Consider the following 24,968-nt stretch of genomic DNA (forward strand, 5'->3'; position numbering starts at 1 on the left):
CGCAGGGAGGTTACCCCCAGGGTGTTGCCCCCTCCAGCCCTCTCCCCTTCATTCAGGTTGATACATTCTGGAGACTTACCAACGGTTGTAACTTTCATCTGAACGGATGAATAACCAAAAATGTTTAACTGCAAACTGCCCCCAGCAGTTGCTTCTAACTTGCAGCGCTCAGGGGCTCCCGGGCCTTCTGGGCCTCTCCAGGCCTTTCTGCGCGGGTGGTGTGTAGGCATTTGACCTGCACCTGCCGTGAAGGGGCGTGTCAGCGGTGTATTTGCTCGTGGTTCTTCGTGGTCCTGCCCGACGTAGCTATATTCTCAGTGCGGTCCCTTGTAGTATCCGGTTAAGTGTCTCATCACCAGTGTGGGACATTTCATGGGTGTTCATTTTGTTGTCCATTTCGCTCCTATCTGTTTTCTTGAGGGTCCTCTCCGTTCCCGGCCAAATTGTTGTGCTCCATCCACATGGTTGCCGCCTCTGGGGTCTCTAAGAAGATTGCCTTCCCTTTGTATAAGACTTTAAGGCGAGATGGGTAGAGCAGCATGTATTTTATGTTAAGCGTTCGTAGCCTGGCTTTCACTGGTATAAAGGAATTCCTGGCTCGTTGTACCGTAGGGGTGTAATCAGGGTATACGACTATTCTGGAGTCCTGTCTTCTAATCGCTTCGCCTTCCCTGGAGTGGCGTAATATTGTTTCCCTGTCGCGGAAGTTGAGGATTTTTGCTATTATCGGGCGCGGGTGCGACCCCGGGGGGGGTGCTTTTGGAGAGATCTGTGGGCACGCTCCACTGAGAACCCCTGGGAAAGTTTCCCCGCCCCGATTTCTTGTAGGAGCAATGTCTCTACAAAGTCTGTGGGGTCCGAGCCTTCCATGTCTTCCGGGACCCCCAGGATCCTGACATTATTGCGTCGTGCGCGGCCCTCCGCATCCTCAGATCTCGCCTCCAGCCTCGCTACTTTCAGTTCCAATTCCGTTACCTTTGCCTTCAGGTCTGAGGTGTTAGCGACGTTGTCTCGCAGGGTAGCTTCATTCGTGTTTACTCTCTCCGTTAGGTTGCGGGCATCTTGTCGCATGAGTTGCATGTCCGCCCTCATTTCCCCTATTTTTGTTTCGATAGAGGTGCGCAGTGCTGCAATAGCTTGAAGGACCACTGTGTCCTTGGGTTCCGCCTCCGGCTGCGGCTGCGACTGCGCTGCATTGGGGTCTGGGGCCTGCTGTAATGGCTGTTTGGGCCTGACCGTCGTGTAGGAGTCCATTGTCGTTGACAGTTTTGTCTTCGCTTTAGTTGGGGGCATCTCTGCTTGGAAGGTCCAGTGTTAAGTAGGGTACTAGCTTGCTTTGAGCCACGATTTAGTTCCACTTGTGGGCTTATGCGTCGCCTCAGATTGTGACTGTGGGGTGCAATCTTCGTTTGCGTGTGTGCAGCCACCCAGTTGCAGTGGGGAGAAGCTGCTCCGTAGGTGTCGCGAGCCTTTTCCTGCCCGTGGCAGTCAAGGGATAAAGTGTGGCCTCACTGGGGGTGGGGGTGGCCGCAGCTTGACCTCCCCGGCGGCCGCACGGACCCTGGACTCACCTCCCTGCGCGGTAGGCCTCCGCGGACGCCGCAGTCCGCGTTCCGTTCTCCAGCTCCAGGCGCCTCTCCTGCTCCTCCTCTGGCTCAGCACGACGAGGTCGCGTGGTGTGTCTCCCAATCCTTTCAAGCGGTACCGTTGTTTCGCCGCCTTTCGCTCGAGGTAGGGCTTCCGAGGACGCCGGTTGAGGAGAGGGGCACCCGCTCGCCCAGGTGTCCGCCTCTTCCTCTCGATTCGCACCGCGGCCCAGCCACACACTTAGCCAGATCTCCAGCAGTTCGGGGGTAGGTCTTCACAGCGCTAGGATGGGGCAAGCGTGAGGTGGTCTCCGCTGGTCCGCCGGGGTCTCAGAGTCTCTTCGTCCGGGAGCTCCAGTCCCCCTCCCCCACCAGCGCCACGGGCGCCGCCATCTTGTGGGGCCGAGGGGCACCTCTTCGCCGGTCCCGTTCTTGGGCTTGCCCGGCTCGGTTTTTCTTGGGAGCAGGTTCCAGGTAGGGGGGAGAGGCTCCCCTTTCCGGATATGTTATTTTTGGGCGCTTATGGGGTTATTAGGTCGGCGCAATTTCACCCGTACCAGGATCGCGGGCAGGAGCTTCTCGAGCACATGTCCTCACGGCATGCTCGCTGGCCACGCCCCCCCTGGAGGATTTATACCAATGCACCAGCACAAGTGAGAGATCAAAAATGTATCCTTTTTTTTAGCAGAAGACAAACGTTTTAAATAAATTGTGGAATGCAGCAAAATTATTCACCAGTCCCACAGGCAGATGAAGTGTTTTTCAGAGTCTGGGTCCTGCCAACGCGAATAGTCCATCAACACATGATTTCAGGTTGGATTTAGGGATGGAAAGAAGCTCCTTCTTTTGAGAGTGGAGAGTATTGATGGGAATGGACAAGTGAATCTTCTGTGCCAAATATTTGAATGCCAGCTCATGCAAGCATTTAAAAACTTGTCAGAGAACCTTAAAAGAGATTTTGCATTGTACTGGGAGCCAATGAGGAGATTGGCGGAAAGAGGTTATAGGATCAGACTTAGCAAGGTTAAGGATCAGCTGAATCACAGCATTTTGGACCTTCTGTAATCGTGTCGGCTCATATTCAGAGATTCCCAAATAAAGAGAATTGCAGTAGAGCAGTTTATAATTGAAAACAAACCCTACAAGAATTGCATAGTAGTCTTTATGCACATAAGAAATAATCTTTTTTTCACCAGACGCAGTTCAAAAAAGGCAGCCTCAAGAGTATCATTAATGGTTGCCTATATAGGTTGAACAAAAGTAGAACAAGTGGAGAACCATCTGGCACACCACCATTAATTGATACCATTGAAGACCGAAAAGGACCTAATTTCACAAGTTGTGTCCTAGAGGTGAGAAAGGATTGGAACCATTGACAAGCATGTTCCGAGAGATCAATGTAGTTAGTTAATTGTGGTTTGGCGCGCTATACAAAATCAATAAACAAACAAACAAACAAACAAACAGTAACAAGTTAATGTATACAGTATCGAACGCCGAGGATACGTCCAAGATGATAAAAAAAAGTCATGTTGCCAGCCTCAGCAGCAGCCAGAACATCGTCCCAGTCAGTTAGTAGTGCTGTCTGGGTTCCGTGTTTGGGACAGAAGCCAGATTGATAATCATGAAAAAGATCATGAACTGTTGCAATTGAGCAGATCCATGAAGAGCCCCAAAATTTATTTTGGCTGTTGTAAGCAGAAAGATTTTATTACATTGATCTTTAGGCTAGAGAACTCCCCGAATGAATACACATTGGGCCTCATTACAAGTCCGGAGGTAGCCGTGCTGGTAAAACCAGCAGGCTGCTGCAGGACTTGTGAATTTTTCCAGTTCCTGCCTTCACGGAAACACGGGGGATTACGACCCTGGTGTTCTTGGAAGTCAGGTGGCGGAAAATCGTTAATCCCCATTTCCATTTGCGTCCCATAGGGTTTATATGGCAAAAGTCTTTCTCTCCAGGAAAGTTGCTCCGCCTCTCAACAATGGAGCGAGGAAAAAGACTGCACATCGCAGATAGACTACTGGAGTCCACCACGCACCGCTACGCAATGCTTCTGGGTTTATATGGCAAAAGTATTTCTCGCCCGGAAAGTCGCTCCACCTCTCAACAATGGCCACGTCAGCCAGCCTGTGGGCTTGGATTGGTAGAGTATCCTTTCTCCCTGCCTAGGAGCACTGGCTCTGTTCCCCAGCTCCTCAATCTCCTAAACCCCCACATACATGTGGGCATTCTCATTCCTAAAGTGGGCTGCAATTCCTCTCCTGTCCTCTGACCTCCACTGTAAACCACTTTCATATGCTCTATGGCCACCTCTGATACATGCTTGCTCCTCCTCCACTTCTCACTTCCTAGCTCTTATGCTGAAAGTGTGTCTGATTCTCCTCTGTCTTTTCTAACTCTTCCTATTGGTCACCTCGTCTTTACTCTCCCTTCTTTTTTCTCTCCTCCCTCCCCTCATTGTCCCTGAGGTCCATTCTTACCAGCTAACCCTTGTGTGTCACCTCTCCTTGCTCTTTTACTTCTCTGCTATCTCTTTTCTTGTTGAGCTTCCTCATAACCTCCCTGGATTCATCTCTTCCTCTCTCGCCTTCCTTTGCCAGCCTCCTTTCTTCCACAGCTTTTCCTTTTTCTCTTTGTCCCCCTTTGTAGCCTTCTCCACTGCACCTCTACTGTCTCCAAACTTCCACAGACCTATGATAACACATGAGCCTCATGTAGGGGATTAGGTCAGACTCCAGGGAACTCCTTTGCCCAACTCTGCTCCGGTGTCTGGAAATTTGTACCAGGGAATATGAGTTATTAATTTCTGTAGGACTGTGGCCATCACATCACCCTATTAGTTCCACCTCCTTACTACGTGTGTTTTTGGACCAATAAATATTTTGTCTCTCCACCATCTTGGATTCTGTTTTTGCGCATGTCTGGGAAACAGTAGGCTCAGCGGAGCTGTGTGCTCTGTGATCTCGGCTCACTGAATTGAAGCTGGAAAAAAGAGAGACTTCTTGCGCGTAACACAGGTGCACAAGATTGGCTTTCTCCTTGACGTTTTTGTGCTGTTCTGATCCCAAGCATCAGTATGGAGTAGGAATGGTGGACTATCGGTCAAAATGGGTAGAGGCGGAATCTGTCCCCAATATCACTACTGCAAAAGTTATAGAAGTTCTCACATCCATCTTTCAGAGAGAAGGCCGCCCCAAGACATTGTCACCGACAGCAGGGTTCAACTAGTTTCACAGGAGATGGAGTCATTTATGCATAGACACAACATAAGGCAAAGAAAGGGTGCGTTGTACCACCCCCAGGCGAATGGACTAGTCGAGAGGGCCAACAGGTATATCAAGGGGGTGATTCAGTTAGCAACGGCATCAGGAATGGATTCCCTGAAAACTGTCAAGGAGGCCATAGCAGCCCACAGATTAACCCCCAATGGTGTCACCCAAGTATCGCCGTTTCGCATGCTGAGGGGGAGAAGAGCGGCGTCCACACTGGTACCACCATGGTTGACCAAAGTAAAAGAAGATGAGGAAGTGAGCATGGAAGAGGTTGTCTGGAGGTTGGAAAGTAACAACGCACGAATGAAGAAGTGGAACGACCGGAGAAGAGTGATCCAAGGTCATGAAGTCAGGGAAGGAGACTGGATCAAAATGTGTGTAACATATAAGGATCAAACGACAGGGTCGAAGTTCAGCAAGCCCATAAAAGTTATACATAGAGGAACCAATCACATCCGCACAGAAGACGGCCACAAGTGGGGCATGGAACGTGTGGCAATGTTTGAGAAGCAACATACCATTGAGAAAACGCAAGATGAGTCCCATACCGGCTACCCCAAAGACTGCGATGCAATGGAGGAACAAGAGCGGGAAGCATCAGCAGAAGATGTCATAGAAATCGCACCAGAAAGCGAGACACCAGAAGTGTCTCGTGAAACGATACAAGCACCGGACGCAGGCGAGAAGAAAGAGGGTCGTCCTAGAAGACAGCACAGAAGACTGGTGAAGCATGATGACTTTATTATGGAATAGACATTGTTGTTTTCCAAAGGGAGGTGTGTGGAGAGATTGCGAGATGCGGCACCAGCGTAGTCTCACAAGATCTCGTGGCAATGCAGCAAACCAGCATTAGGAAGGCGCCAGTGACACGGACCAGTCGGCCCTTGGCGCTACTCTTCTTTCAAGGACCTAAAGACTTCCACAGGGCTTAGAGAGCAAGTCTGGGGCCCCACCCAGGCCCTGCATGCTTAACACCTGCAGCCCATGGACACTCCGTGGACACATTTTACAAGTATGGCTGTCACTGCATGAGAAGAATAAAGAAAGCCTGTTGCTACAAGTTACCTTGTACCTGATTATTATACAACAATCATTTTCCTTATATGTCATTATCAGAATCCTGCATATCTGAGTCTGAAGTAAAGCCCACGCGCTCCAGAAATGGCCAGTATCTGAGAGAAATAGAGAACTGGAGCAGTTTCTTGGCGGCCTGAGCATAAAGTCACTTGTTTGTGCTGCAGTTCGTTCACAGCAGGGGCGTGAAAAACTAAGTGGCAGGTCACCTAAGACAGGTTCTATTTTCAGTGTCCCATGAGTTACCAACCTTCCCACAGCCATCTGACTAGTTAGGGAAGAGGTTTGGGCAGCCTGTTCTGGATCTGTTCACTCTCAAATGAATACAGACTACCCAGGTCCTATTCACAATTGTCAGAGATAGGGTCAGAGTAGAGCAAAGGATGTTTTGACCATGTCATAGCCTTCAGAGTCGGTTTTTGTTATGTTATATTGATTTATACCTCGAGCTGCTGCGATTTGCATGGTCTCAAGGCACTCGCGTCGCTCAGTACGAAAAGTGGGTACGGTTTGTTATTGAAGGGTATTTATTATTTTATTTATTTATATATGTCTTACGCGCCAAAAACCCACAGACAGCCAACAGGCTAAATCAAGAAACGGAGAAAAGGCCCTAGCAAAAGAGCAGAGTTTTCAGTCTCCTCCGAAAGTGGTTAAGTTTTCCTCTACACGCAATCGCCTTGGTAGCTTGTTCCAGGCCACAGCTGCTTTCAGTGAGAAGGAATGGCCCTTGCCCCTCGTATGTTTGCTTTTTGGTCTGGTTAGTACCATTGAATCCATGAATCTGGTAACTTTGTCCAAGCACTGGATCACAATTCGATCTCTCAGGTACTTAGGTGTTTGTCCTTACAGACACTTGTGTGTCATGGTGTTGATTTTAAAATGTATTCTGGCTTCTATCTGGATAGGATAGTGATTGTACTCCTCTGTTTATATGTGCAGAACCAGGAGAAACTGGCGTCTGCATGTGAGATTTCTAGGTGTGCTTTATTATATGCACTGGGTTTGTTGTGCCGTAAGGGTGGCATCCAGAGTCTGAGTGGTTTGTTTTCTGCAGTTATTGGGTTTGCAGCATTGTTTGTTTTCTGCAGTTATTGGGTTTGCAGCATGATTAGAGAGGGGTGTGCAGTTTGTGTGTTTTTGGTGGGTTGTTTCACTAGTCCTCTGGGTGTGTGTAGTACGTGAGAGTTGTGAGGGTCTGGAAAAAGGAAAGGGGGTGGTTAGTTGGTTTTGGGTGATCTCTGGATGTTGAGTAGTTTTATTGTCATTATATATTGTCTTGTGTTTGCTTTGGTCCAGGTGTATAATTTTGGGTGAATTGACCCAGATCATCTTCATTTCATTAAGGTGCTATATAAAGATAACAAAGTATCGGTTAGATTGGTTCCGAAGGCTCTCCCACTTCCTCCATTAAAGTGAATCTAGGGCTGAGGCAGGGATGTGTTTTTTCACCTCTGTTATTCAACCTCTATACTGCAGATCTAGACTCCTCCATAAGAGCATCTCGAAATGTCCCTCCCCACGTGGGCAACACCTTGGTAGCATGGAAGACATATGCAGACCACACTATTCTTTTGGACCAGACTCCAATAGGACTTCAACGTTCGCTCGATGCACTTGCCATCTATGCAGCCTCTAATAATAGGAGGATAAATTCCAACAAAACCAAGGTCATGGTATTTGGCAAAATAAATCACAGTACAAAGTATAGATGGTGGTTTGGAAATGCGAGCCTTTAAGTGCTCAATACCTATGTTTATTCTGGCATCCTAATGTCATCTACATTCAATTCCTTCTGTATAGGTGACTATGTTTGTCAGAAAGTACTGAAGCGATGGAGTGTCATTAAAAAGTTCATATCGAGAAAGGGAGGCCACAATGTAGAGGGTTTTATAGAACTCTACAAGACGGGATTAGTGCCTTGTGTTCTATATGACTTGGAGACCGTCCCCTCTGCAATGGTGACGTGGTTTGATAGACCTGAGGGTAGACTGTTAGGTTCTATCCTCTGAGTTCCCCAGGCGGTCCTGGTGGAGGCACTCCGTTGTGAATTAGGCTTGGTATCCCTGCATGCTTGTTGGTTGATGCAATTCTGTGTTCATCTATGTAGCGCAGAAACCACCAGCACTTCTCTTTTGCACATTTTAATTGGAAACCACATGCACCAAAAATCTAGTTCTCGCTTTTAGGATCTGAAGAGTTTGGTCACTGATTTTCTAGATTCTATAGATCCAACACTGCCCAATGATAGTACTTATTATTGGTCCATTAGAGAAATGAAAAGGAAAATGCTGATTTGGGACTGGGCCCAAAACGTAAGTAAACTTGATACCGAGAAAAGACCCCAAAGTTTTAACCATTTCTCCTGCAGCAAAAAACAGGACACATTTTCGGTGGGAAGATCACTAGAGTCAAGTCCCGCACTTTTGAAAGCTAGCGCGGGAGTACAAACAGAAATGGCCAAAAAAGTGCTATAGCTGGCACCAATATTTGTACGTGGTAAGACTACTCTTTCGTGAACCAAAGCCTCTATCCAAACTGGATCTAACAATGAAGCTGTGGATGGCATCCATCAGCAAGTCCTCATTGGTAAGCATGATTCTGGGCTGGGCCCTGTGGTAGATCAGAAGCAAGTGGTTGTCAACTCAAGGACAAGTTTTTCAAGTGCTGATTCATCAATTCAAAGCTTGGTCCCACATTTAATCATGCGCACCGCGATCTGCACACAAACGCCAGAAATTGATCAATCGGACAGTACAAACACTGGAGGCCAAAGACCCATGCAGTCTGTAGGCATAGCGCTCAACATCACAAAGGACCAAGTTGGTAGTTCAGCAGGATCTGGACTTGAGCTCATCTCGAAGGGTCTACGCCCATTTGCAATCTCCAAGGTTTGGCTGAAAAGACTGAATAGAAACAATAAATCCAAACCGTTGAATAGGACCAAACTTTTGTCAATCTTTCATGAAGTGGATGATCGCTTCCTTTTTGCTACATAGGATATTAAATATGTTCGATTTCCAGATCGCAGCAATATACATACTGTAGAAATTGGTCTCAAGACCATATTGGGGGCCAAAGCAATATTTGGAGCTGCACCAGCCTTATTGAAACAAGGTTTGGAAATATCTGCGGACCCTTTATATGATTATTGCGATATCGAGGGTGGAAAAGTGGTTTCTTATTTGGGTCTGAATATGTCTATATCCTCAATGCATTCAGATGATTTCAATAATACAAAAACTCTGAAAAGGTTACCACTGTTGCATATAAGCACTCGGATAAGAAACACAATGTTTGGTCCCTAGTACCAGCGATAATTTCTCAGGTCTTCCACAAACTTGGTTTGGCCGAGGAATCCCTCTAGTCCATCGGGAGATAAAACTGATTGGGTGGAACACGCAGGGCTCCAGCTCATTTAAAAATATGGCAAACAAAGAGGAGACTTTTAATCACCACAATATAATTGCCGTGCCGGAAACATGGCTGGTCTCCACTTTTGATGTAGATGGGTTTACTATTATGGACCAATTGGCACAAGGCCAAGGAAATGGGAGACCTAAAGTGGGTTTATTAATCGCAATTAGAAATTCTATTTTTTTTTGTTGTTGAATTGGTTAGTAGTCGGATTCCGGGGATCTTGTCTGTAAAAGCAAACTTGAGGAATAACACTGAGACCCTGGTCTGGGTAATAATTAACATATATTGAAACCCCAGACGTTCTCACCTTACATATTTTTTTATAGTTGTTGGCAGAAGTTGTGACCGATATTGAGATCACATATGGGCTACTGAGTATATATCCTAATAGGCAATCGAAATTCCCAATGTATTAAAATGTCGCTGTTTGCTGGTTGATCTTGTGATCCTACACCAAATGGCAATCAATGGTACTCCTTCCTGACTGATTGGAACTTGTGTATGGTTAATAGGAACATCACAGGCAACACTCCTCCAGCTCTGACATGGTCTCTAGGGGTGTAGGGTTCAATAATCGACTACTTATTTCTATCTAAAGATCTGTTTGATAATTACATTCTTTTTCGGATCAAGGCAATGGGGTCAAGTGATCATGACATGCTGGTAGGGGTGAAAATTACTGCCCGATCTCCCTTCTTGATGCAGATGGTAAAATCTTTGCAGGAATGGTGCTGAGGGAATTGGAACTTTGGGCAAACAAGAATGGAATCCTGTCTAAACAGCAGATAATATTCCAACAATGTCTGTCCACGTCTCTTAATGGATTAATCGTGAGTACAGTTTCCAGTAGTTCCTTTGCAGAGGATGGTCTCCCTCTATATGGGGCATAGATTGATCTTTCTCAGGCCTTAGATTTAGTAAATAGGGACCGCTTGTTGCGAAGCTTAAACAGTGGCGTTTACCGGTATCATTACTAGCAATAATGGTCGAGTTCCACCAGCGCTCTCATTTACAGGTGAGGCTGGACCTTCGGGGTACTCTGTCTGCATCGATTCCTATTGAGAGGCGGGTGAGGCAGGGTTGCATAGTAGCTCCCTGCGTCTTTAACCTATAGCTGGCGGATATCGCACATACTTTGCGTGACTGTGGTTTGATAAGTCTGACGATCGGCTCTGAGAAATTAAACTGTGTAGCATATGCCGATGATATTCATTTGCTTGATTACACCCCTGTGGGACTCCAGCGCTTGCTGAGTACCATGGAAGAACATGCTCAGCAAAATTATCTCAAGATAAATCCCCTTAAGTCTAGAGTAGTGGTTTTTAAACCTCAATTAAAGAGAGTCCCTACCTTTGGCTGGAGGCTCTCCGGTCAGGTAATTCCAGTGGTTAAGGAAAAACAGTATTTGGGCTTCACAGTGAGATATTTTCTGTCACAGGACATGTGAGGTCAATAATGCATGGCAAATTGATTCAAATGGGTTGTCAAATGATGAAAATAAAACACGCTTTCTGCAGATTCTCCTGGGTGCCCTTAATTAAGTTTTATATTGGTAAGGCTATTCCTTCCCTTATCTATGGTCTGGATATAAATCCAGTAGTAAAAAAGCTGGACTGGGCCTGGATGAAGGGTAAACTCTGGAAGTTTGCCCTTAACCTTCCATTGAGCCTGCCCATAGCCTGTTTAAGGTATGAGCTGGGACTTGAATCTTTACGCTCACATGTAGAATGGAGGGTAATTTCTCTATACAGGTTGATATTAATACCAAATTTGAATTCTTTGGGAAGATCTGAAAGTCCTGATATTGGAAAGTTCTAATCAGTTTTTGGATGACCTACGATCATATGCCCTGGGAATACCTTAGGAATGTGAAACTGTGGAAGATGATATGATTTGGAACCCAATGAATCTCAAAAAAAGTCTGAAAAGGATAGATTGGATAAGAACAATTGCCGAAATGCAAAGTACTGTATTATTTCAATTGTTATCATTATGTGGCAAACCACAATGTTTCTTACCATGTTATCCGAGGTGTTTTTCAAGCGCAAATGCCAGAGCTCATTTCTTAAGGGTTTGTTTCAATGTTTGACCCACGAGAGAGCTCCTCTTTGCTAGACAAAGGGATCAATATGTAGATAATTTCTGCACACTTTGTGGGAACCCCGAAACCCAGGCTCTTAAACACCTTATGGTCAATTGTCAGGGTACCCGGGGACAGAGGGTAAAGTCATTTTCTAGATTCGTGGACCATGACTGTTGGATTGGAACCCAGTCATTTTGGGAAAGGATGAGTTATGGTAATAAAACATTGTTGACATATGAAGTTGTTAATTTCTTGAAAAAGATAGATCTCCATAAGTGTGTATAATATTTTGATTTTAAGTGTTTCCGTTTTCATTTTATTCTTTCTGTGATTTGATGGAAAGTACATTAAGTTAATATTTTGTGTTTTGTATTTTGTGAAAAGTCATATTTCTTTTTGACTACAACACAATAAAACATTTAAAAGAAAAAACAGATACAAGAGAATATGCTACTCAGGGGTTTCAACTGGGTGCTCCTTGTCCTTATATATCTAAGCCCGGCACTAATGAGGAAAGGCACTTTATCATCTATTTGCATCTTAATATACTCCCCACCCTGCATTCCACCGGTGATTGGAAGGGCCTGAAGAAAGAGGAAAGACTGTTGTTTGTGTGGTGTACTATCGAAACCAGCAGACATACCCTTACTCAATGCAGTAGACTATCAGAGATCTATAAATCGAGGTATGGTAGATTCTTGCATAGTACTATAGAATTTCTCTCAGACCAGTTTTGGAGTACTCTCCAAGGAGAACGTTCCTTAGTTATCACGATAACAGCCTTTCACATCTGGAAGGAGTTCCTAAAAAATATCGAAGCCATGAAATGAGGGACACTTGTTAAGTACTATAGATATGGTAATTTTAATGGTTCCATATTTTAACAACTAATGTTCTTTTATGCTAAGTATGGAAGTGGATATTGCTATTTTATATTTAGTTTGAGTGGATTAAGTTTGGGGATAGACATTTAAGAAATTGTATTTTCATAGAGGAGTTTTCTTTTAAATATGTCTCCTATGTTTGTATGTATATGTATTTATGGTATTGAATGTGTTTTAAGCATCTTCTCCTAATGAGCATTTTTGTAAGTGATTAATCTAGTGTTGAAGGTTGGAATATTGTAACCAAAATAGCACTTTAATAAAAAAAGAAAATCTGCTTCATTTTTATAGACCTTTTTTTTGATATTGGGGTGGAGTTACGCTACATGGGGGTGTAGTTTGGGAGTGATGTGCCGAAGTTACAGGGGCATGCTCTAGAGATTCACCCTGGGCACCAAATGAAATAGAAACTGCCCTGGACTTCACTTACAGCACCCAAGGTAAACTGATGTTCTGTCCAATGTATTTAACTAATTGTATGACACTAATGCAACCTTTTAATTACTTAAGACTCTAACACCCTATATAAAGTCACTGGGCCTCATTACACGGAAGGCGGTAAGGGTTAACTGTCACCGGTAATGCTACCGGTGACCGTTAACCCTTACCGCCTTACTACAAGTGAAGACCAGCCGTTAAAGCAGGGACCCGCAAAGGGACCTTGGTGCTAATTACGGTACCACAATTTGCGGTACCGTAATTAGCGCCTTCCCCATTCCCATTATGCCCTATGGGGCAAAAATGGGAATGGGGAAGGGCCATGGCGGCATGGGGAATTACCGGCCCACCAACCTCGGAATGGGGTGGTAATTCCCCATTCCGCCATGGCGAAATCGGTAAATTACCGGCATGAACCATGGTGCTAATAGCACCATGGTTTAGCACCTACAGTGTAATGAGGCCCACTGAATGTGTATGTGGCAGAACCATTTTCATGACTGGCATACTCTGTTGTTTCACTGTCCGTTTCCCTGCAGCTGAGAAGTAATACATTGGGCCTCATGATACGTTTGCCAGTCTGGAAACAACTGTGCCGGTAACCCTACCGGCACCAGTGTTTACGGACCACCAAACTACAAGTCTGCCTACCGGAGCCGCTGTGCCCGACACCCTGCCGGGCGCAATGGGACTCTATGGGAATGGGGGATTACAGAAATTGCCGGCGCCTGACTTCCCAGCCGCCGGACTTGGAATAGACCTGTGGCCCCGGGAAGTCAGACACTAGTAATTCATTCCGAGTACGGCAGCAACCCGTCGGTAGCACCGGCAGGGATACCGCAGGACTCGGAATGCTGCCCATTGTCTCTGTTACCTGCTGTTAGCATGGATCAAGTTCTGGGTATTGTTTTTGTATCCACGGTTTTAGTGCTGCCATGACTCTTATCGTCATACCAAGATGAGATGATAATAGTATCTGCGGACTGCTCCTGTCCGAACCCCAGTGCGCATAACTGGATAAGTAAAAGGCCTTGTTAAAATCTATCCAAAGCTTTAGAGGGCTGCTCGTAAGATTGGTGTCTTTCTTGGGCTACAATAACAAAGCCATTTGTATTTGAAATGCAGTGAGCCTAGACACAGTCTGAAGGGAGGAATGGGAGTCAGTCAGCCAGTAAGGTAGGGACCATAGACGGGTATGTGAATGAGTCTGAACACACACAAATTAACATGACTTAGTCAATATAAATTACTGAAATTAAATAGTATAAGATGTGTTGTATAAGATGCATTATAGAAAGGACATGAAAATGTGATTTGAAATCAGAATCGGTTTAGAGCTCTCAACAATTGGAGCCAATGGGGAAAGGGAATTAGTGAAAATAGACTAAGGGGAATGTATGTAGAAGAGGGACTCTATGGCGAATGGTACCTTTTCCACCTTGGGCCACAGTTTGGCAGAGTTACTCTTAGGTTTCATTGAAAATACCCTCTTTTCTTCATTGGAGCTGCACATGTAAGCAAAGTTGTCCTTGATGTAAGAGCTGGGATAGGACAGTCTAAGGAAAATTGTTCCCAGGTGGGGGGCATACCGGCTTATTTAATTCCTATACATTATCGGCAAGGCACCTGTAAGTATTTAGAAAAATTGAATTCCATGAAGCAGGATGCTAGACATAAATAGTTTCCTACAAAAGGTAACTTTGATTTAAATAAACGTTTAAATCTGAAACAAGTACTCAAAATAAGAAATTTTCCAGAGCAATAGGAGCTATTTCTTGGCTGTTATGGGGAAGCTTCTAAGTGGCTTGAAAAATCTCAAGTTAGGGGGGCAGAAGATTCAAATGAGAAACTGAAAAGTGAGGTTAAAAAACGAAAACATGAACAGGTTTTCGACCCTGAACTCCCCATGTCCATTGGTACATATCATCTCTCTTTACCCAGAAATACATATAGGTGAAAATCAAGAAAAAGAAGAGACAACAGAGGATTGTTGATTACTTTAGTAGTGCTGCATTTGCTAACCAACCTGCAGTGTAAGCCCCAGCAGCATTAGTGGTGTGCTCCCAAGCCCCACCTCAGCAAGCTCATCTTCAAGCAGAGTCAATGTCGGCAACACTGCAGCAGCAGTCTCCAACAGTGCATAACCGTGGGGAGCAAACAAGCAACTCCACTACAACTATCAGTTCTTCCCATACCTGTACAGGCACAGTAAATAGTTCCCCTGTCCCACACTTTCAGGCACTGTTAAAGCAATTGCCGTGAATAACCACAGATTGAACAGGTGATCTAGTAATTGTAAATGCCCAATGGACACCTTGGGATTTTGCAAAAGAATTCTTGAATATTAGGAAAGTACCTGAAAGGTTTGTTGAAAAAGTATGTACTGTTGTGCAATGTTATAACCCATCATGGGCTTGCATGAGTGACTTAAAGCATGTAATAAGGCCAGCAAGAGGTGCATTAGCACTAATACAAGAGAGTGGTTGGCCTGCACAGAATCCAGGTATAGGTGTCGAGTTGACACAGGCAAGGGAAAATGTGCTAACTGTGTTGTGCCCAAGGAAAACAGATTGGACAAAAAAATAACAACTGTAAACCCAACAAAAAGTAACAACTGTAAACTGAACGAGAACTAATCTGTAGTCGATAACTTAAACCGAGTGAAGACTGTATTCACACAACACTCAGGGATTACCAAATCGGCAGAAACTACCTGAGCGGCCGTGGGTGCAGTATTTGTTCAAGGGCTTCAGCCCAAGTTGCAACAACGGTTAAAGATAATATCATTGGATGGCAAACAAATGTATTGTCCAAGAAGATCAATTTTATTGAATGTATGATTGTAGGGAAAAATACCTCATCTATTGGATACTATATCAAATTACTAAGTGCTCTGATGCAAAGATTTCCCATTTGTGCTTCCCTCTGCTACTACTATGAAAGCGGATGGTATCTCTAATAATCCAGTATTGCATCTTGTTAATGCACACATTTCTGTGAATATTGCTCCAATGTCAGATCGATATGTGTTCATGTGTCCATGTTCTCTTATTAATCTTTTAGAGGGATATTTTTTGTACAAGCTGTAATGTACTATACATAGTACTCCAGATGTTTTGTTTGTAGGTTTCCGTCATGAAAATTGAGAAATTGTGCCACATTACAAGAAGAATTAACAAACCTTCTCCCCAAAGAAGGTTGTGAGACACAATCTGATTGAATTACTGTCTACAAACCCTGAGTGTTAGTGGTCACAACTTACAAATGAAGTTGGGCGAATTTGAAATGTTGAACCAGTTTGTATTTGTGTAGATCCTTCTAAACCTCCCACAAACTACAGTACTGTTTATGACCTGAAGCATAAAAAGGTATTGCTGCTGTCATTGAGTTATTGTTGAAACGGGATAATTATCCAAACTATTAGTCCATGCAATACACCAATTCTCCAAACAAAGGTAGGGAGCCCTATTATTTTGCTCAAGATCTTAATTCTGTGAAGTAAGTGGTTTTACCCATCTTTCGAGTGGTTCTAAATCATGCACCGATTCTCTCTTGTTTTCCTTGTTTTGCTGTATGTTTTACTGTTGTTGATTTATGCTCTTCTTTCCCCCCTCTTTCTATTGATTCTGACTGCCAATATCTGTTTCCGTTTACCCATTCTGGTTTACAGTACACACGGACAAAGCTTTCTCTGTGGTAAACTGAAATCCCCACACGGTTTTCCATGATTTTGAAAAAGGATCTTGAAAAAGGATCTAGACAATATTATGTGTCAATGTAAATAGGTCCTTATACAACACACCAATTACTTCCTTGCTGCATCAATCTCTTAACTGTATAAGCAAGATATGCTTGTCCTTTGCACTGCATTAGTTGAAAAGGGGCACAATGAATCTCGTTAAAAGCTGCAATTGTGCAAACGATCCGTTAGTTCGAGCACGATATTTCTGCAGGTGCTTGCTATCTGATTCTCAAGTGTCACAATTCTGAAAATATACAAACTCACTGCCATCACATAAATGGGATTTTTTCTAGGGGCTGCTGGATATTGGTGTCAGTGTATCCTGGGGCACTCTACCATGATAAGCCCCTTACAGGTAATGACACACATAGAAACACCCACACTACACCAATCGTCTATTGAAGCTGAACAGGGATTTACAGGTGTTAAACATGCTCTAGCCAATGCACTCTTACTGGGTCTTCCAAACTTCAAAAAGCCATTTACTCTTTTCTGTCATGAGAAAGGCTGATATGCCCAAGCAGTACTCACAGCAAAACATGGCAACAAAGGATACCCAATCGTTTATTACAGCATTGTACTTGATCCCACTGCAGCTAGATTATCACCTTGTTTGCAGTCTGTGGCAGCTCCCACATTAGTAGTTCAATCCTCTGAAAACCTGTTTCTGCGTTTACCCCTTGTGCTGGCAGTACCTCGCGCAGTAACAGCCTTAAAAACCAAAACTCAGAATTTATCTGCTGCTTGTCTCACAAAGCATGACCTTGTACTGTTAAATTCAGCCAATGTTATGTTGATTCATTGCCTAGTTATAAATCCAGCGTCCCTGCCGCAAAGCCCAGCGGAAGGTGAAGCAAACAACTACATCGTTCTGACATCAGTCCTTATGACCTTATTTACTCGGTAGACATGTCAAATTTGAGAGATGAACAAGGTAAGTTGACTGCTGGGTACGAAATTCGGAAAGCACAAGACATAGATCAGAGTGCACATGTCCCAAGAGTTTACTCTGCTCCAGTTGCTGCACTCATTGGATTTAAAAGAGCCTTTCACAATATAAGAGTTTCACATTAAACAGTGACTTGCATGATGTGTTTGGAAAGGTCCATGACTATAACCACTTTGATTGGAGAGGGGATTTACGACGACAGATGGCCCCTATTAAGAGTGCCTTAAATGTTAATGCCTGTTTGAATGCTCTAATGTTACTGTTTGAACTAACAAAAGTAAAGTGCACTGCTCATCAATCCTTTAAAGAGGATGTTGCATGGGGAAATACTCATGTTGACATTGCAGCCAGCCAAGCTACACTTTCACCTCATGCTCAGGATGTGTTACGCTCACCTGGTATCCACGGGGACGCCACCTTGCCCTGGTTGGATGATTTGCACTCTCGAACCCTCTCCCAGTCCCTTGGTAAGGCCTCTGGTTAAAGATGGGTCTGCAATATAGGAGAGCTGGATTCAATACCAGATTGTCTATGTTTTCCCACATCCCTTGGCCTCAACTCCTTCCTCCCCCCTTGGGCCTTCTCCTCACGTTAATATTGTAAAAGGTGGATTCTCCGTCCTGCTCCTCGTGGTAGGGGTGCGTAGATGTGGGGGGCGAGCAGCGACCAAGTTACTTCACTGGTGCAAGCCCCCCTGTGGGAATCCAGGCCTGCTGCGACTCTGTAGGTTTGCTGCTTTACAGTCTTTATATGTAGTTCTTATGTTCCTCTTTGTTCAAATAATAATGTCTTGCTTCTTTGCTTTTAGGTATGGAAAGGTATTTTGGTGTTGTCATGCAGTTTGAAGATGAGCATGGGCCGGTAGGTGAAAGCGCGGTGTGCGCGATGCTGTCCGGTGAGTAATGCATGATGCGCGGTTCTGTTTCGCCTTTTCTATTGCTAACCTGTGTCTTTTCTCTCCTTGCAGGTTGCGATGTTCCTCGCCGAGCGCTGTAATGTTCCAGCAATGATACTGACCAAGAGATGACTACCCAGGTAAGAATTGTGTGGCTTTCTTCATTCGGGAGGAAACGTGAGTAAACGCTTACTAATGCAGTCTTTCTTTCTTCTCTTTCCAGGTTATGGTATTCCAGGATGCATGCGGTGCCGGATGATGGAGTTCGTACCTCCAGGTGAGTGGAACTGAAGTCAGCGATGGATGGAAGACACAATACTGTTCCAGGTAAGTTTCGTAGTGTTCTTTCTCTCTCTGCAGGTCCTTGGTTTCAGGTAAAATGGCATCAAAGAACTGGACACAGTGAGCGTTACGCTGCCCACAGCAGAATAACGCAAAGCATGTTCTGCTGTTTGGGTGTGGTTTAAATAGTCTCAGGTAAAGTAGTCCAGGTAAAATAGTCCCAGGCCTGCCACACCCAAAGTATTGCAGGTAAAGTAGTCCCAGGCCTGCCACACCCAAAAGACTAGACCGCATAGCTCAGTTCCTTGTAACTGAACAATGTGTGTGCCTCCATGTTGGCTGAACACCCCCCCGCCCAAGTTAAATAGTCCCAAGTAATTAGTCCCATTGTAATGTTGGTCTTCATGATGGTTATGAGCCTGGCGCCAAAGGTGCCAGGACTGACTCCAAGAGAGTCTTGGATGAGGTTTTAAGGCCTTTGACCTGGCCCTAAATGGAAGGCTGACTTGCCAGTGAGGCAATGGTCATGACAGGATGTGAATATGTTCCTCAGGAATGAAGTGCAGTGACTTCCTTACCCTACCCTTGATGAACTTGAATCTCTGGATATGCTCAAAGGGATGAACGGGTGAGTTTTGTGAACGTGGGAGAGTAAGAACTAAGAAAACTGGAAATCATCATGAAAATATCTTTTACTTTTTCAGTTGTCCTGTTCTCCCTCATTTCCAACCTGTTTGTAAACCAGATTAAACACGTTTATACATGGAGGGACTGACAGCATATGCCAAACTGGTTCAAGTAAACAGGTTGAGCAGAACTTCTTGACCAAATGATTAAACCATTTTAGAGGCGACCTCCAACAAATAATGATAATAAAGAGCCTGAGTGGTATCCCAAGTAGCTGCCCAAGACAAGAACAGGTATCTGAAAAGCCCCCGATGCTGCCTTTGCGCTGATGGAATGTGCATCAAGTCATGGAGGAGCAGGAAGAAGTCAAAGCTCGTAGAAACAAGAAATGCAGGAATTGATTCATCCAGCTAAGATTGTCTTGACTACTTTCTTGCTATGCACAAAAACACCATGAGCGCTAACAATATGCTCTGTTGCCCTGAATGGCTTAGTACTCTCAAGGTAAAATGGAATTGCCTTTTAAACATCCACTTAAGCAGCATCTTCTCGGCTGAGAAAAGGTACAGTCTAGAATGGAAGACTTTTAAGGGTTAGATGAAAGTCATAAAAATGCTAGGAATGAACAATGGCCCTGTATGAAGAATCATCTTGTCCCTGTGGAATACTATGTATGACTTCATTGAAGAAAGGGCCTGTATTTTGCTAATGTGTCTGGTAGATGGTACTGCCACAAGACAGGGAGTCTTTCAACAAAGTCTAGATAATAGAAACCCATTGGCATGAAGGGTCTGTACATGCATTAACAGATCAATTCGAATTGCATTGGAGAGCAGGATCTCTCACAGAGGGTAAAGATGAAGACCCAGGGGACCAGCAAGTGAAGAATTGAAAAGTGTGTCTACTAGGTCTGAAAACATGACTTGTTCTTATACTTAGAACAGGTTACTGGGGCAGAAGGACACTCTGGTATTAGCACTAGTACCAAGGGTTTTAACGCCTTTTTAACTATCATTAAGCTAGGAACACCTGAGTACATTTTAGAAACAAATGGTACCAATCGTTTGATAACGGATCCTTGGAAGGAGGTGAACTCGATAACCACCTGAGCAGAATGTATAGGATTCTGTGGATTCACAACACAAAGACACTTGATTAATTCAACTGTTGCGGCTCCTTTGTAGCCATGACTGATTTGAATACATCTGTTACCCCAGGAAGTCATGTCTGAGAATTGGACACTTTCCCTTTGAGACATATTAATCTGAGTTTGTGTCTAGGGTGGATCCCCCTTAATCGGGTGGTCAAAAGACCAGAACAGAAGAGGGGATACTGTAACAGTACATAGGGAAACGGCCAGTTTCGATACCACAGCTGACACTGAATCCCTCGAATCTGATTCCAGCAGCGTTTAATGAATGCAACTGTTGACTGTGGTACCAATCCTATTTTCTACATAAACTGAAAGCTCTTCTTGAGACTTTGGTCAAAAACCAGAGAAAAGTGCAATAAATCATATGGTGGAGGTTTCAGATGCATACCACAACAGATCTGGGAGGTTCAGCTGTGGAAAAGTACCTGCTAGAATGAATGGTACAATTAAAGCGAATCATGTACATCATATAGTGAGGTTGCTGGTGAAAATCTGAAATCAATTGTTTTATTTATTTTTCAAAGACCAACTACAAAAAAGATTTGAGAAAAAATACTCCCCCGGTTTGCCATTTGCAGTGATAAGTCATAGCAGGTGAAGAAGAAAGGGAAGGTCACAGCAAAATGCTGACCTGTCAAATAGGCAGAAAAAACAGAAACACTGAGTGGCAGTTGGGTGCCTTATGTATAGTGGATACAAGTGGACGCATCACATGCAGCACATTTTAAAAGCTTTCTTTTAGAAATGCTTCCGAGCCTGCCTTTCAAAGCAGGAATAGTCCAAACAAATTGGGAATGAGCTAGAATAGGAAAATAGGGAATAGGCGTGAGCAACCTTGAATAATATGGATACCGTTTTCTAATTGGAGAATCAGTTTGCAACACCTACAAAAGTATTTAATGTATGCCAGCTCTACATACCCCATTGATTAATATGTTTAAATTTCTTTCGCTTACGTCTGACAGTATCTTGTGAATAAACTTCAGCCTTTCCTTGGTGGGGAGCAGCAGAGTGCATCTCTTAAACAGCAGACCTGTAGGAGGAGAAATGCAAGGTAAGAAGCAAGTCAAGTTCCGCACAGCAGACATTGGTACAGATATAAAAATGTGGCTAGTGCTGGTTTATGTTAGTTGGTCCTGTCACACGATGAACGCAAATGCGTTATCGGGAGATTAGAATACTATGCAAGGTGTTTTTTCCTAAGCAGACTTACAATGAGTTATTCTAAAAAGGTTTTGAGACCTATTTACAAAACAGTTTTTCAAGCAAGTGAAGGGTTGCGCTAGAACGTTGCATTCAAGATTGGGAAAGAAAGTTATCGACAGTCCACAAAAGGGATCAGCACATTTCTTCTCTGCACAGAAAAGAGAATACTCATACTCACAACAGGACACAGTCACAAAAACCCTTTGCACCTTTTTGGAATATGCCAATGGAGTTGTTGGAGGCTAATTGTCATTTCTAAAAATCATGTTTCTAATGAAACATTTTCTGATGGACTTGCCGTGTTGAAATTATCTCCCAGCACCTAAATGAGTGATTGTAGAGTATCATATGTTGCACAGCGGCAAAACATATGACATCAAAGAATGAGTTCACCTGGCCATACAGTTATGAAGATGTGGTCGGGATACAAGTCTGCAGGGACTGGGGCTTTACTTGCAAATAAAAATAATGTTCCTATCTTGGAACATTCTAAGCAAAGGTTGTCATGATAGGGTAAACCATAAAGTGTCAGGGTTCTTGTGTTAACTGGGATATTGGTCACCCATGTTGGTTCACTAATGTAATATATAATCTTGGGTAAAGCGTGTGGCCGCTTCTTGCTTTTCAAACCCCATCTGAAAGGATGTAGAACCTGGACACTTCTTTGCTTCTCAAAACACAGTCTCTTGGCTATATCACCCAGATTGTTCCTTTGCCCAATTGACAGTCACACATATATAGTGCCCAGCTCACTTCTTTGCCCTATTCACAGTCACAGGTAGATAGAGCCGAGCTCAGCTCAGAATCTGTAATCAATTTAGGAGGAAAGTCCCCAGCTCATGTGTAAGGGATAGTGCCCATATCACTTCTACACAGTTTTAGTTTCATCAGGATTATTAGGCCTTCCAGTCTCTCAACTCAAGCATCAGCAATTGGGTCACCATGCAAAGATTGCACAGGTCCTTAAGTGCTTTTTGGTCTTTCAGCCTGCGTAGGTGGTTCGGGTTCAGCCTTCTCTGCCTCACTCCTCGAGCCTTGATCTCTTTTCATTTCTGCCTAGTGATTCGCTGACGCCTGAAGAACTGCTTCCCTTCCTTGGTCTCTTACTTTTGTAAGAGACCAAGGAAGGGAAGCAGTTCTTCACGAGTATAGAACACTTGTATAGGCCTTGAGCCAATCTTTGGTGTTTGAGTAGAGAGTGAGAATCCTGTTTTGTTGCGCTTTCACTATATCCAGTAGTGTTACTTTGAACATTCGGTATAAATAATGACAGTATTTGCAGTTAGAGTATTTGAATCTTTTTTTCTTTATTGTTTTGCCATACAGTTGTTGAATTCTTTCCTATATTTAGTTCATAAGGTTGTTCTGGATCCTTTGTAAGGTAGATAATTGAATTGGTAGTCATTCAATTGATGATAAGCTTGATTGGTATTGTAGTTCAGGTGGATACTTCCTTGCAGTTTTGTTTCCTGTTGGTTTGTTTTAATTATTTTGGAATTCTCTTTATTCAAAAATAATCATGTAATGAATTGGCTTCATTCAGTGTTGTTGAACATAACCCTGTTTGTCGTTCATCAAGTTTTTGAGTCCTTTGTTATGCTTGGTTCATGGATTTTGTAAGTTTAATGTCAAGTAGATAGTTGAATTAACTATCCTGCTTCATCTTCATTTGGTTTGTTTTATAGTGTCATAATTGTCTCCTTGACGCATTTTTTTTTTTAGTTGGTTGAGATCCTTCCCGTTTGTGATTGGGGCTCCTTATTGTTTATGATGTTATGTTTCCTTCTGGTGTGCTCCCCAACACGTGTTTCCTCGCCTTGTCATATGGCGGTTCCTCTGGAGCTGTAAATAGCTAGACTATGGAATATGGTGGTGCCTTTGGGGGTAAAACAAAACAAAAAAACAGGGTATGCAATTGTCACTTGAATTGTACTACAAAAGTTTGGAGAAGATTATACAAAAAGAACAAGCTACTTCTTACCTTGTAACGTTCTTTCGATGGGATGTTCCTCCGACATATTCCTTATCTATGATAGATCATCTCCCAGCTTGCTGGCCTCGGAAAACATTTTTTCAGTAGAGGGCGCTGCTCGTCGACGTCCCTCGAGCCGATGTCCCTCGACAGCCTCCGCATCGGCGCCGACGTCACCACGCGTATAAATAGACTTGCGCAGCGTCCGTTGCTCAGTTCCGTTTTGACGTTAACAGTTGTTTTACATGAATTGGTTATTGACCTTGAAGGAGTGTAAGCTGCAACCACAAGGGAAGTATTACTGCGGGGATGGATGGGAGGGGCGATAAGGAATACGCCGGAGGAACATCCCATCGAAAGAACGTTACAAGGTAAGAAGTAACTTGTTCTTCGAAGGGATTGTGTCCTCCTGACGTATTCCTTATCTTTGATAGACTCCCATAGCAGTGGTGTGCAATTGGAGGTGGGAGTAAAACGCCATGTTTCCTTTTAGGAATGAACCGAATGTAATACGGCTTTGCCAAACCTAGTCTCTTGACTAGAGGAGGAATCCAGGTTGTAAAATCTTGTGAAGGTATGTGCGTACGACCATGTGGCAGCCGTACATATGTCTCGAACCGGAACCCCTCTTTGGAGGGCCGAGGAGGCTGCGATACCCCTGGTTGAATGAGCCCTAAGATTTTGAGGAGGCTCTTTCCCTGCTAGTTGGTAACATTACAGGATGGCCAAAATAATCCATCTGGAAATGGTTTGTTTTGTTATCGGTAGTCCTAATTTGTGCCCTGAGTAACCTACGAACAGTTGGTCTGCTTGCCTAATCCTAGCAAGTCTGCTGATGTAAAAGCTTAAAGGCCACTTTGGGTCCAGCCTATGTAGCCTTTCTTCCTCTTTCCCCGGATGGGGAGGCGGATAGAATGAAGGTAAGGTAATTTTCTGAGTGATGTGGAATTCAGAAACCACCTTTGGGAAGAAATTAGGCTTCACCTGTAGGACAACTTTCTCTTTATGAAAAATTGTATGAGGGGGTTTACAGGATAGAGCTTGTAATTCGCTCACCCTTCTAGCAGATGTTAAAGCCACTAATAAGACAGTTTTAAGGCTAAGAAATCTTAGCGAACAAGAGTGGAGTGGTTCGAAAGGAGTAGCACATCAGGAAATTTAAGACAAAATTTAAGTCCCATAAAGGAACCTGGAAAGGTCTTGGAGGGTAGACATTAGTTAATCCCTTTAGAAATTGTATTACTAAGGGTAATTTGAAATACAAAGGCTCCTCTGCAGTGCGCTTGAAGATCGATAGCGCTGCGAGATAGCCCTTGATAGTGCCAACTTGAAGGCCTGAATTTGCCAAGTAGAGTAGAAAGGATAACACCGTTGGTGTACC

The 24,968-nt window shown here is 44.0% G+C and overlaps 1 protein-coding gene across 1 annotated transcript in view; it reads right to left on the reverse strand.

Moving 5' to 3' along the window:
- Positions 1-24,968, reverse strand: part of FBXO47 (F-box protein 47) — a 1,436,412-nt gene that overhangs the window by 567,766 nt on the left and 843,678 nt on the right. The window contains exon 9 of the mRNA XM_069634700.1: positions 21,366-21,442. Coding sequence (XP_069490801.1) covers positions 21,366-21,442 — 77 coding nt within the window. The remainder of the gene's footprint in view (positions 1-21,365; positions 21,443-24,968) is intronic.

This window comes from Ambystoma mexicanum, chromosome 13, assembly GCF_040938575.1.
Source record: "Ambystoma mexicanum isolate Mex_15411 chromosome 13, UKY_AmexF1_1, whole genome shotgun sequence".
Taxonomy (NCBI): domain Eukaryota; kingdom Metazoa; phylum Chordata; class Amphibia; order Caudata; family Ambystomatidae; genus Ambystoma; species Ambystoma mexicanum.